This window comes from Fistularia commersonii, chromosome 10 (assembly GCF_037954325.1).
Source record: "Fistularia commersonii isolate RoL2024-O1a breed Wild chromosome 10, RoL_Fcom_v1.0, whole genome shotgun sequence".
Taxonomy (NCBI): Eukaryota; Metazoa; Chordata; class Actinopteri; order Syngnathiformes; family Fistulariidae; genus Fistularia; species Fistularia commersonii.
Genome location: NC_141293.1, coordinates 15,011,932 through 15,026,527, shown reverse-complemented (window position 1 = coordinate 15,026,527; position 14,596 = coordinate 15,011,932). Strand labels below are relative to the sequence as shown.

The 14,596-nt window shown below is 41.2% G+C and overlaps 1 protein-coding gene across 2 annotated transcripts in view; it reads left to right on the top strand.

Moving 5' to 3' along the window:
* Positions 1–2,803: 2,803 nt before the first annotated feature.
* The window catches only part of nbr1b (NBR1 autophagy cargo receptor b), a 28,205-nt gene continuing 16,412 nt past the window's right edge, over positions 2,804–14,596 (top strand). Inside the window, exons 1-10 of one of the 2 annotated variants that reach the window (XM_086153958.1) lie at positions 2,804–3,605; positions 6,044–6,106; positions 6,243–6,261; positions 6,383–6,405; positions 7,012–7,200; positions 10,425–10,502; positions 10,607–10,869; positions 12,200–12,325; positions 13,381–13,587; positions 13,802–13,961. In XM_086153958.1, coding sequence (XP_086010084.1) covers positions 3,504–3,605; positions 6,044–6,106; positions 6,243–6,261; positions 6,383–6,405; positions 7,012–7,200; positions 10,425–10,502; positions 10,607–10,869; positions 12,200–12,325; positions 13,381–13,587; positions 13,802–13,961 — 1,230 coding nt within the window. In that variant the 5' untranslated portion in view covers positions 2,804–3,503. The remainder of the gene's footprint in view (positions 3,606–6,043; positions 6,107–6,242; positions 6,262–6,382; positions 6,406–7,011; positions 7,201–10,424; positions 10,503–10,606; positions 10,870–12,199; positions 12,326–13,380; positions 13,588–13,801; positions 13,962–14,596) is intronic. The other variant, XM_086153959.1, reaches the window with a different exon arrangement.

Below are 14,596 nucleotides of genomic sequence, written 5' to 3'. Positions count from 1 at the left end.
CAAAAGTGCAACAAACTGTCTATGGTTCAATAAGACAGCGGAATAACACAGTTTCAGTTCTGAGTTCCCTCCGTGTCCCAATTACAGCTTGGCCGTCTTGGACGAGCTCCCGGACTATACCTGGTCTGCAGCTTCAACAGCACCCAATGCAGGACTCCAGTGGACACTGGGTCCACCATCTTGCTGACACCTGTCACCGTTGACCTAGGACTGTGGGGCTGAAAATGCGCCAGCACCGGCATCACCGTTGTCATTGGCGAGCGCTCTGAGATGTTGTGGGAGAGGACTCTTCCAGTGACCGTTGCCTCTCACTGTGGCGATCCCAGGTTGTGAATGGTGAGGACATCATCGGGCGCGTCGCCTAAATGGAGAGCAGTGGTTTATTTACCCAGGTAACGCTCTAACTGGGTTCAGAAACCACTACTCTCCATCCTGCTGGTGATGAAGGACTGCGACGCACTTCAGCTCAAGACATCGCCGCCTTCTTGCCACCCGTCAAAGAGCGTAACCCTGCAGCACCGGAACCAACTCAGCCACCGTCCATGGAAACCAAGCAGGTGATTGATGAGCTGTACTGCCGGAGCTGTGAGGGCCTGGAGACGGGCAAGAATTGCCAGATACGGAAGCTACTGGAGCCGTGTGCCGACATATTTGTGGCAAATCATGAGAAATGAACACAGGCCAGCATCATAAGATTGACACTGGCAGGACCCGTCCAATCAGTCTTCGGTCCATTGTCTGCCGTGTGCTAAGCGATCTGCGGCCTAACAGAAAATAAGTGTTGAAGGCTGAAATCACTGAGCCCTCAAGGAACCCTTGGGAAGCTCCAGTGGTCCTTGTAAAGAAAAAGGACGAATCTTGGCGCTTCTGTGTTGACCGTCACCTACTAGATAGTTACCCGTCACGAACCGATAGCTCATGAGGTAACCACCAACCCAGTAAAGATAGCAGCCATAATGGATCGACCAGTTCCCCCCAATGTTGGTGAGGTGCAGAGCTTCCTGGACCAGCTCTCCTACTACCGTTGGTTTGCCGGGGACTTTGCTCCCATCAGTATCATCTAGCATCCCCTCATCGTCGATACAGATACCGGTGATGTGGACTCTGGTGCAGTGCTGCCCTAGGAAAGGGAGCCAGGAGAGCAGGTCTACTTCAGCCGTGCCCTCAACCATCCAGAGAGAAGCTACTCCATCACTCACCGAGAGCTGCTGGATGTCATCCTGGCCCTCTGCCCATATCTCTAGACAAGAGTTCCTCCTACATACTGACCACGTTTCCCTCACGTGGCTTTTTAACTTTAAAGAACCAAAAGGTCAGCTGGAGATTCCGCAGGACTACAACTTACAAAGTCATCACTTACAAAGTCACACTAACATGGATGCACTGAAGCGCCGGCCTTGTGAGGAAGAGCAGCGTTGACGCTCCCAACGTGTGGAGAAGCGGAACAAGGGGAGTCCAGTGGTAGCAGCCTTGCGTGACTTCCGTCTGACAATGACCACTCAGGCGTCTGTGCAGTTGATTCCCAGGTCCCGTGCACAATCCATGACTTCATGAACATGAACCCAAACACAAATCTCGGCCAACCAACTCGGCAGCGGTGAGTTTGGGACTTGCACCTACCACCGGTCCTGTGGGCTTACAGCAGTACATGTCCCTACACTGGGACCGGATGGCATTGTATCAACCATCGACCCCAGCAGAGGGTGAGGCAAGAAATGGATACCAGCCTCAGGGATCCTCCTCGTCTGCAGAGCCCACTGGTGAGGCACCCAAACCACCCCAAAGTCAGTGCATGGTCCCACTCCACTTAAAGGATTTCATTATAGAGGCTGAGGTTTCATCCTTTGCTACAGTAGTTAGAACTTGGTTGTTCTACTGTAGTTTAACACCTGAAAGCCAAGGTGTTTGTTAGTACAGGTGCACAGTTAATGCACTAGCCTGCACTGTGGTTTTTGCACAACAAGTGGACAGAATCTGGAGGCACCACAATCAAGACTGACTGCTATGGGAATTTGGACCTGAGGTTTTCGGTATGTTGCATATAGCATACAACCATAACGGTGCAGTAGTTGGCGCTTAGGCCTCGAAGGAGAAGGGGACTTTTCTGTATTGAGTTTGCATGTTCTCCCCGTATCTGCGTGGGTTCTCCCGTTTCCTCCAGCAGGTTAATTGTAAAGAAATTGGTAAAAATTGCCCCGTATGAGTCTTACTATATATATGTGGCCCTGCGATTGATTGGCAACCAGTCCAGTTTGTACCCAGCCTTTTGCCCCTTGACAGAGATAGTAGGTCAACGGGGATGCTTAGCCTGAGTGCAGGATAAGTGACAGAGGATGGATGGATGGATGTTACAGCCAGTTTGCAAATTAAAGAGCACAATCCCTTCAGGAGTCACTTCTCTATGCTATTTGCCTGCTGCAACTCTGCCTCACCATGATTATACATACAAATAGATCAATTATTTTGAATCATTCTGATCCAAATCTTATCCCCCCACCACCCCACCCCCACTTCATTATCACCAAAAAGAAATGTGGTACCACGAGATCATTGCCTTTAGAAATTAATATAAATATAAGCCAATCTATTGGAAACCATTTCTATGAAGCGAATAAAAAGAGACGGGTTCTGTTGGCGAGAGCCTGAGCCTGCTCGAAGGGGCGGGACTTTGTTTTGATAGGTGCATCATGCTGTCAATCATGAGGGAGGCCATACAAGGATCATACCATTATGTGGCAGAAGGGAGGGGTGGACAGACAGCGAGTGCAGTGGTATCGACCAGGTAACCTAAGCGGCAGGAACAGTGAGTTGGATATGAATCCCAGGGATGTTGGGGGAAAATCGAAGAAATTAACGAAAATCGAAAAAGAGGTAGCTTTTAAATGATATCGGAGACCGCACAACCGGGTGTAAAATTTGTTGAATGGACAACAACAACAAACCTTTACTCATTTTATTGCCATAGTTCTGTGTTCACTTATTTCGGAGATTTGAGCAAAATCCTAAACAACATTAACTGTTTTTTTTTTCCGTAACGAAACATGCTTAAAAATAAGGCTTTTATGAAAACACCGAACGTCTTAACAACACACAAAAAGCATTCATTATCGCAAGATTGGTGATACTGAATTTCGTTGTATTGTATTTGACAGTGACGATGACAACTAAGCATTCTATTCTATTTATTTTAGATTAGAATACATTTGGGTGTATTTGTATTGAGTGATGTAAACCAAAGAGGCAAAAACGTTGTGATATTGCACCGGTATGTTTTGTGCAAGGTGGGCGTGCCTCTGACGGTGATGTAACTCAAAAAAAAAAAAACCGGCTCGTCCCCTTGACGCATACGTCAGTGGAGAGAGCCGTCGAGATAAAGCCGCTGCGCCCTCTTGTCTTTAAAAAATTAAAAAAAAAAAAAAAAAAAATCCAATATCCCCCCCCCCCCCAAAAAAAAAAAAAAATCCTTCCTCCCCGCTGAGAAATATGTGTTAATCCTTGACGCTATGGACTTTTACATCAGCCTGAAGGTGAATTTCAGAGGAAATTCAAAGAATTTCCTACTGTCGGGTTCCGAGACCAAGAACTGGGAGTCGATGGAGGCCATGGTAAGCAGAAAGGATGGCACGCCGGGCAGCACTTCCCAGTTTACACCCATCTGTGGTTTGCACTGCAGCTGGCATGGCTTGCACAAGAGTGCTGTTGCGTTTACTATTTGATCTGCATTGCGGACCGGTCCGGTTATTCTGGTGTCATTTGTCATGTAACCGGTGGAATTGTGGTCTCGGAAAAGGCTTTGTGATTGTCGTCCAAAAATGTTTGACTCTTGGTGTATCTAGGAAAAAAAAAAGGTTCAGTGATGATGGTTTGGGAGTCTTGATAGGGATAAGACATCCACTATCCTGCAAGTTCCTGTCAATTCTGGACAATCCACTTGCATCATCTCAGCTTTGGTGACAGGTTGCTGTCTATATCTTGCTCCACTGAATGACTAAGGAGATGCCCAAAACACACACACACACACACACACACACAACATGCTGCGTGTTTGTCAACAGTCTTCTATTATCTTGTATTCAATGCCACTGTCCACCTTAATCTATAGATTGAGCTTTATTTCTACACATGTTGACGGTGTTTATTAGTTTGATTGCATGCATTATATGTCAACTTTTTTGAGGAGTTCAGGAATAGAACTAGAAGAGTGCTCTTCCCACCAGAGCAATGCCACCCTGTGTGTGTGTCGATACCGCTGAAATTTCCCTTGGGGTTGAATAAACTTTCCTATCTTTGTCTCTCTCTTTATGTCACACACACTTGTGTGTTTGTGTGTGTTTCTATCCTTTTCTTTTGGCTACCACAGTGAATCTTCTATATCCTCTTATCTCACACCAACCAACTTCATGTCGTCATCTTTCACTACATCCAAAAATCTTCTCTTTGGTCCTCCTTTCAGCCTCCTGCTCGGCAAATCCCACCTCAACATGTTTCTACCAATATATTCACTATCCGTCCTCTGTATTTGACCAAAATATTGTCTGACATTGTCTCTGAAACATCTAACATATTTTGTCCCTCTGATGGACTCATTCCTGATCCTATCCATCCCCATCATTTCCAAAGAGAACCTCAACATCTTCATCTCTGCTGCCTCCAGCTCTGCTTCCTGTCTCTTTCTCAATGTTACTGTCTCTTAAGCACACAGCGTCACTTGTCTCACAGTATTTTTGTACACTTTTTATTTAATTTTGGTGGATACTCTTATCCAATATTACTCCAGCCAATCCAACCTGCCTGAATTTGTTTCCTCACCTCTTTTCAGGACTCTCGATTGCTGTTGACCCGAAGTACTTAAAATCCTCTGCCTTCTTTATATCCACTCACTGTAGCCCAACGGTTCCACTCATTCAGCACCTATATTCTGTCTGTGCAAGTAACCTTCATTCATCTCCTTTCCAGAGCGTACCTCCACCAGAGTACCTCAAGTTTTTCCTCCACCTGTTCCCTGCTCTCATTACAGATCACAATGTCATCTGCAAATATGGTCCATGGAGATTCCTGTCTAATCTCCTCTGTTAACCTGTCTTTCAACACTGTAAACAAGAAGGGGCTCAGAGTTGATCCCAGATGGAGTCTCATCTTCTCCTTGAACTTCTCTGTTAACCCTACAGCATACCTTACCACTGTCTGACAGCGAGCATACATGTCCTGCACCAGTCTTAACACATTTCTGCCACTCCAGACCTCCCCATATGGTACCATAGAACATCTCTCAGAACCCTGTCATGCTTTTTCTAGATCTACAAAGACACAATGCATCTCCCTCTGACCTTATCTGTACTTCTCTACCAGCATTTGTAAAGCTAGTAATGCATCTGATTACCAGGCATGGAACCATACTGTTGCTCACAAATGCTGACTTCTGCACTCAGTCTAGTCTCTACTACTCTTTCTTATAACTTTACTGCAGGGCTCATCACCTTTATTGCTTTATGGTTAAGCAATTATGTACATCTCCCTTTTTCTTAAAAATGGACAATATCCTTTCACTCTCTAATGTCCTGTTGAATAATCTAGAAAAGATGTACGTAAATGCACATATAGATTCACATCAGAGCAAGCATATGCACATTAAAAAAGTGACCTGTAGCTTATGTTTCTGGATTGGTAAAGGATAATCTTTAAGAACTTTTAACAATGACAAATCACAATGTTGTGTTTTCTGAGGTTGTCACAGTGGAAAGGGAACAACTGGCCAAGCGAGCTAATTCAATCTTATGGCCTCAGAAGCTTTTGTTGGTCCATGCAGTGGTTACATAGATGTTCTACTTCATTTTACACACACACAAACACTCACACCCCTCCACCCCACCCACATATAGTCACACACATACAAACTCACAAACACTGTCCCGGCAGTTTGATTACTAATTTTCATCATCTTTAAAAACACATGTCTTTGGGTGTCAAGCTATAAATTGCACTATCTGTCTTGTGTAAGACAAAACGCCTAGGCTTTTGAACATTTCTGTGGTTTGTTACACAGGTGAAACGCTCATTTGGTCTATGCAGCCTGCAACTGACCTATTTGGATGAGGAGAATGAAGAGGTGAGTGAATATCCCTGTTTTATGTTGCTTAACTTTGGCCTTGTGTGTATTTTTTTTTGTAGAACGAAAATAAAACTAGGTCACCGGTGAACGAACAAACTGATAAGCCAATAAGTATTTTCTTTTTGTCTTCCAGGTGTCCATTAACAGTCAAGGTAAGACGGTCTATCAAATCACCATCCATTCAATATGCTTAGTGCATTAAAACAATTGGTCACATTAAGAACACATTTATACTAGTCACATTAAAAACAAATGTTTCTGCTGACATTCCAGTGGAATATGAAGAAGCCCTCAAGGTATGTTCATTTCTCAACTTTAATATAAAATGCACAAGAAATAATTGTGTAAGAATGTATTTCTATTTTTTGTTTCAATTCCACAAATCTCATTACCTCATCCATTCACGTCATGTTCAAACTCTGCTGTCTCTCTTACCCTTATTCTTGTTTGTCCCAGCCCGCATACATCCTGCCTATTTTTGTTTATTTATTTTATTCATTGCTATTTATTTTTATCACTCTATCTATATAGTTGTTTAGTTCTAGTTGTGTATTTTTCACCCTTGATGCTGCCCATTGTCATCCCTGTTGTTGTCGTTGTTGTCTGCTGTCTGTTGATTTGTGGATTTTTTTCCCCTCTGGGGATCAATAAAGCTTATCTTATCTTATTTTGTCGAATAAATAACCTTGATAGCCAGATAGGAAGTGTAATGTAATTCAGGGTAAGAGAATGAATATACATGTGTTTTTTTTTTATAACAGCATCCATGTCAAACAGATGATCAAAAGTGTCATTTTAATCTCAGTTTTCATCCGCAACTGCATTCAGCCTCTTCTCAACTGATATTTTTAATGGGCATCACACTTATTTTGAGGTTTAAATACCTTGACTGTGATTCCCAGAGTGCAGCAAGGCAAGGTAACCGGCTGCATATGAACGTCTATGAAATGCGAGGCCAGCCAGCAAGAGTTTCCAATACCAAGGCCAGTGGCGCAGAACCCAAGAGGGGTTTCAGACCTCCGCAGCACTGCCCTGCTCTGGCCCAGGTGGTCAGTCGCAAGATCCAAGCTGCAGTGCCAGAACAAGGCATGGTAAGAGTGTGTGTGTGTGTGTTTAAGAAACATGACCAACAATTACCGAGTGACACTGTTTTATAATTCTATCGTCTTCATTTGCATCTCTTTCATAAATTATTTCTTCATCAGTATCAACTTTTGCAACTGAAAAGTGGTTAGTTGAAATCTCTTTGTCTAATTTTTGCCTGCGTTCTTAGAGCCTGACATTGTTGTGGCCTGATGACTTATATTTATTTATCAATGTATGAAAAGGAATTCAGAGACTTACTCCTGATTGGACTATGGTAGAAAAAAAAAAGGAAATTGTTGTGTCCTCAAATGTCATCACCATAAACAGACTGTCCAGACTAAACACTCTTTCAACGAATGGTGGAATAATCAGGAAAAAGTATTAAACTATAGACAAATCCCAAGATAAACATAACATGACATCAACATGCAATACAGCATAGATCATCTGGATATTTACAATGGCATTAGCATAATATCTCCCCAGGCAAAGATTCTGCAAATCCGTATCTGCCAAAAAACACAGATTCAGATAGGTGCATAACCAAAAACGTGACAAAAAATAGCGTGTTAATGAGTTAAATCAGCTGTTGTTACCTTACATTATAGATTTCCAAACTGCATCCAAAGGCATGGATGGCTGTAGATGCTTGTGGACGTGTAACTACCCCTGGCAAGATCTTCAGAACGAGAGCTAAGAAGGAAATTACCTCACTTCCTGTGTCTGAGATTGACAAAATAAAATATACAAAACCACCACGAAGACACGATAAATGTAATGGAAAACAAATCTGATCCCGTCAGACATACTGAAGTTGTGCTGAATGAAAACAGTTGTATTTGAATTTTTTTGCCAGTATTTTTATGAGTCTGGCAGTTAAATGGTATTGTGCTATATTTGTTTTATATTTGATTTTATATTTATTTAAAGCACAGCTGCCCCATATATATAGGTTTATATAGTATTTTGTTATTCTATGTGCAAAAGTTTATGTAATTTCAACATCTTTTGACACTATATAGAAATGCAGAAACCTTTTCCTTTGCTTCAAGTACAAACCCCAATTCCAATATTCCAATAACATCCAATATTCAGATGAATACACTCCAAAGACAGTATATTTGAGATAAACTTTAATAAGCCAAGATAAAATTTATTGATCCCCAGAGGGGAAATTCTCTTGTCATAGCAGCGTAATGGTTATGTCTCAATAAATATAAATAGGCAATTAGAAAAAACAAAAGACACCCACAAATAAAATAGAAAGCAGGGAGAACCACAACAACAACATCGGGGATAAGAATGGTCAACAGAATGAGAAAAAAAAGAGACACAATAGCCATGACAAGAATAAAATAAATAAACAAAAATAGGCAGAAAGCAAGTGGAATGAGACCAAAAAGAATAAAAAAGGCAACAGTTAGGGCATGACACGTGCATGAATGGGTGAGTTTGTGAGGTTGGGGTAGCAACTGTTGTTTTACAGTCAAACAAACACTGGATGTGTTTACAAATATTCACTCATTTTGATTTTGATGCCTGCAACACATTAAAAAAAAAGCTGGGACTGCTGCATCTTTACAACTGTGTTACATCACCTTTCCTTTTAAAAACCCTGTCAGTGTTTTGTAACTGAGGACTATAATTGGTTAAGCTTTGGAAATGGAATTTCTTTCCCATTCTTGCTTTATGTACAACTTCAGCCACTCGTCGTATTTTGTCCTTCATAATGCATCACACGTTTTTACTAAGTAGCCACACTGTTGTAATGCTTGCAGAATGTTGCCGCTCAGATGGCGGTGGATTTTCTTCCGAAACCCGTATGTATCTTTCAGCATCAATGAGACCTTCCGTGCCGTCACAGACGCTGGCTTTTGAACTTTACTGACCGATAACTGACGTATATTATTTCCGAAACCGATTTAAAATGTAGATTCATCAGACCACAGCACACTCTTTTAACTTTCTGTCAGACCATTTCAGATGAGCTCAGCCCAGAGAAGTCACCGGCTCTTCTGGGTGTTGTTGATGTTTGGCTTTCGCTTCGCATGGTAGTTTTAACTTGCATTTGTAGATGCAGCAACCAACTGTATGAACCGACAAAGGTTTTTTTGAAGTGTTACTGAGCCGAAATGACAATATCCTTTACACAAAGATGCCGGTTTTTAATGCAGAACCATCTGAGGGATCAAAGGTCACGGGCGTTTGTTGTTGTTTTTCGGTTTTGCCGCTTGCGTGGAGGTTTCTCCAGACTCTTTACAGTAGATGATGCAATCCCTAAATTCTTTGCAATTGCACATTGAGAAGCACATCACGCAGTTGTTCACATAATGGTTAGCCTCGTCCCGTCCTCGCTTGTGAACAACGGAGCCTTTCAGAGATGCTCCCTTTTATATCCAATTACAACACTCACCTGTTTCCGAATCAGCTGTGGAATAAGCCAAACAGGTGTTTTGAGCGTTCCTTAACTTCCACTGTTTTTTGTTGCCTCTGTCCCAGCTTTTTTGAGACTGTGTTGAGAGGCATTGAATTCAAAACATCCTTTATCAGTTTGAACATGAAATATTTGGGGTGTATTCAACTGAATATACAGTAGGTTAAAAGTGATTTGCAAATCACTGTATTCAGTTTTAATTTGTTTTACTAGGGTTTGTATGTTCTCCCTGGAACGGCAAACCTCGAACATGGTATTTAGATAATAGCGTCTCACCTTCTGTAGGGCGTCACTGGCGTCTCGTTGGTGAGGCAAAGTGTTGGTTATCTGCCGTAAGCAGTGCATTGCTATTTTGTTGGTGCGACAGGTTGGTCGTCTCAAGTAGGGCCATCTTAATTTTGTACATCTTTGGGATTCTGACACATTTCCAATTGATGGGATGAGTCTTTTGCTAGTATTTCCAGTAATTTCCTATCATTTACTGTTGTTAAACCTCAAACCCAAAGCCCCATCTGTGTCACAAACATGAACAAAAGACCTAAAATTTGAAAACTACATGTTTCCAGTGTACCTAATGAGAAGTGATGAGTTTTGTATATGGATCCAGGACTACTATATAACTAAAACTTGGATTATTTATGTGGCAAGTGTATTCATTTTCCTGTTTGATCATGTTGGTCTGTTCCACAAAATTAAAAATCTAAAGATTTGTTTTTCCATGCTCTTGTATATATGTAAGTTATTGAGTTGTTTTTTTTTTTGTGTGTTATTGTTATTTCACCTTCTAAAACTCAGGTGATCTTGAAAGAAGTGCGAGGGACCAAAGAGGAAGATAAGACTCCGCCAGCCTGGTTTACCTCCTACATGGAGAAAGTAAGAATCAAAATGGAAGTAGAAGGGACTTGTGGTTATTTTTGCAACAATGTTCTGCAGCTCAGAAATTTACCGACAGAACACCTCTTCTTTAACCCCTGCAGTTTAAGGACCAGGTGGTTCGTGAGGCAGTGGAGAAGATCTGTCGAGAATTCTCCGGACAGTGCTGCATCCACAAGCCCCTGGGAGGTGGCCATGCCGGTGGAGGGGCCGGGGTAGAAGCTAACAGAGGGGAAGCAATAGCAGGGGCAGAGGCCCAACAGATCCCCGAGGTTTCTTCATCCACTCTGCCCGGCGCTCCGTCGTCCTCCACTCCTCCCTGCTCGTCCTGTCAGGGACAAACCACAGGAGGGGGCTATCAGTGCAGGTATGTGATATCAGCAGCTGACCTTATGAATTCAAGTCCCTTTCTAGCATGGAATGAGAATGAGCTTTCCAAAACTAGCCCATAAAGGCTCCACAGCCTCTGAAAATATATGTAAAATGGCCAGTTAAAGCTGTTCTTGGAATTTATTTGTTAGTGATTTTTTTTTTATTTTTTTATTTATTTTTTTTTATAATGGTCTTACATATCGAAAAAAAACAACTAATAGCTGTGGATATGATGCCAGTCCCTTCCAGTTGCTGGTTTAATTTAAAAGAAACATTTTTAGTTAAAAAAGAATTAAATTAAATGATCTGGCCTGGCAGTCATTATTTCTACCGCTTATCCAGCTCTCCGGGTCGAGGGGGTGCTGAACCCTGGACCACTAATAATAATCTAATCTTTAATAATCTTTTCAATTGTTAGGTGTTCCTTACAGCTGATATTCAATGTTAATGTGGAAAGTAAAAGAAACGTGCTACATTGACCGCTAAGTAAAACAATAATCGAGCTTTGGCCTGGTTTGGTTCGAGGACTCAATCTTGGTTAAGATTAGAATCAGATTTATCTCAATTATCTCCGGAAATGGTACCCAACATTTCCTCTGCAAATATTCAGGCTCCCATTAACTCAAGAGCACACCTGCTTTTTTTCTTTAGTGGATAATTTTTCATTTTGAAATAGTGATAAATATAAACAAGAGTCAATGTAAATGATGATAAAAGCTGACCATATGTTTTACAGTGCGGGACCTTACCCCAAACATATCGAAGCGGTGGTTATAAAAAAAACATAAAAAAAATGCAAAAAGGACCAGAATTTTTTTGAATTTGTAATACAAGGACCAAGTATAGTTGGTGAGTAAGTCACGAGAGAACGTACCGGCTGTGCTTACTTTATTTTTTTGTAGTTTGGCCATTTTATGTAACTGATAGGTTTTCCATTGTAAGCAAGCCACAGCTGCAATGCATGTTTCTGAAGTTGAAGCACAGTTAAAGATTATAGGATATAATCAGTTTCTATATGATATCACCACCGTACACTTTGCAGCATGTGTACAATAGCAATTTTGCTAAATCTGTTTTTTTTTTAACATTTGCTGCAACTTCAGGTTCATCTCAAAATGCATATAAATAATGTCGGGTGGAAGCTCTACAAGTAATATCGTGGCTTGTCACAATGCCCTGTGTTCAGAGTCCGTTGCCTTATTTGTGTATGTTATACAGGTACATTGTCTCATATAAAATTTGGATAGGTCTCCCTTTGTCTTTCTAGTTTGTTTAATCTCCCCGCTTATAAAATGTTTGCCCTTTCAATATTTGTCTGTCATCAGTGTATGTACATCCTGTACTCTGTGCGAGCCCTGCAGTTTCACTCACGATCCCAGTCATAACCTGGTGAGAGCCAGGACTCCTCTGTCCATTCCAGAGCACGGATCACCTGCTCCAGACCATAGCAGGTGAGACCAGAAAACACACTTTACTTTTTCATCTTTTTGTTAATAGTGTATAAAGAATACAAAAAAAGGTTGCATTCAGATATGCCTTTCTGGGATTATTGTGTAAAGATAATCAGCTATAATAGCTGAGCGATAAAAGCGATAATCAGGTACTCTGATATCTGTCTGGTCCACAAAATTTTACATAACGCCGCCCCACCTCCTCTTAAGACCGACATCAAGCCTCGCTCCCAACTCACAAGTCGAGTGCTAAGGTCGGTGTCTAGAGGAGACTGCAATGTTCCTAAAAGAAAGTCTGCCTTTTCTCAATATGCCATCAGATGACCAAAGTACTAATATCACAACAATATCACAACAATAGCACTTTCAACTTGCAACATACATATTTTATTGCCTGTTTATATACTGTAGTTATTTTATTGCCTATCTGTATATTTGATATATATTTTCTATTTTGTACAGTTTTATATTTGTATTGTCCAGGACTACAGATGGAAATTAGCTATGAGCTACAATCTGGTACAAACATCTCTGCCTCTGTGCTTAATGTAATTGTACGCTGTCCTAATAAACTTCTAAACAAATAAACAAATAAACGAACAAACAAGCTAACACAGGTTTTTTTGTTGTTTTTTTTCTTCTCTTAGCATCAGCATCATATACTTTTTGCCACGTCTACATTCTAAGCCAATGCCAGTATGCCTTCCAGAGTTAGAAAGTTCCCTAAAATGTATCTCTTGAACTTGTAAAATAGCAATTTTATTTGGCCACAGTCTAAGGGTTAGGAAATGAAAATGAAAATCCTCCAAAATAACATGAAGTTATTCAAATATGAATTTATTTGTATCCACTTATAAAATTATTTGGTTCGTTACACAATGGGGACTTTGAAAAGATATCTAAAATGATAAGTCAGAAGCAGCAATACTGGATTTTGGTGGCTCTAGGACGGTAAAGTACGGGAGTAAAGTTATATAGATCTATAACTCAACATCAAAATCTAGAACTGGTGTCTGTATCCGTGTTACTGTCTAATGTTCTTCCCCTTTGAAAAGGTTCTACCGGCGAGGTGATCGCAGTTTTCGGAAGGCCGAGAAGCAGCGGCTGAAAGCGGAAAAACGCCTGCTTAAAGCCGAAGTCAAAGAGATCCGCAAGCAGCTGAGAATGGAGAGACGGGGTTTACAGTGGACTTCCTTGCACCATGACGAAAGCTCCTCCCCCATCCTGCTGCAGCCCCGAGCTGCACAGCAGAACAGCCCCGAGTATGTTACAGAAACACTCGTATTTTGGCGTGGAAAAAAAAAAATGAAATAAAAATGAAACATCTGCCTAAAGTTATGCCGGTAAAACACCTACACTGCATGAATGTCCACCAAAAAGAGCAACCGACATGCACATCGATGGAGAACTTATATCAAAATGACAATACAAATTTGTTGCTAGACGAAGGATTTGTGTTTTTTTTTCTTTGCCTAGGCGTCCAAAGTGTCCTTGTCCGCTGGTCGTTCCAACCATGACAGCTGCATTTCTGGATGAGAATCTTCCTGATGGGACCCGCCTGCGTCCTGGGACCAAGTTCATTAAGTACTGGAAAATGAGGAATACGGGGAAAGTCAGCTGGAGTGCTGATACTAAGGTAAAGAACCCTTCTGTAATCAAGACTGATTTTTACTTTTTGGATGCTTTAGATAAAATTATTGATTTACTCAATGTGTATGTTGGTGGTAACAGTATGGTATGGTCCAGCTGCTCTCTTATTATTTAATATTTACTCTGCAATGATTTCAAGTGTGCTTTTACAAACACATGTGCTGTGGGCCCATTTTAGACTATTATAGTCACCACAACATCATTCTTTGTACGTGGAAGTAACATCATTGTTTCATGTCGGAAGATATGTCGTAACATAGCAACCACCTACTCGCACTGAAAACAAAACCTTGCATTTAAAAGCTGGTAAGGAAGTAGCGAGGTGAAATAGATTCATTTCTTGAATCGGGAATCGTGTGAAAGAAGATTATGTAAGGTATCTGTACTGTGAAGGTATTTAAAGTGGAATATTATTCCACAACTGTCAACAGTGTGAAAAGAAGTTGCATGAAGGGAGAATAAAAATATCTACACTCTTGTTTAGACTCTGTGTTCATGCAGAAACTAATCCACTCTGTCATCCAACCAAAGTACATACAAATAACCAAGTGAGCTATTGTTTTTTATCAAGCCTCTGCAAAAAAAAAAAAAATAGATTTAAATGCCAGTTCTGAGCAGGGA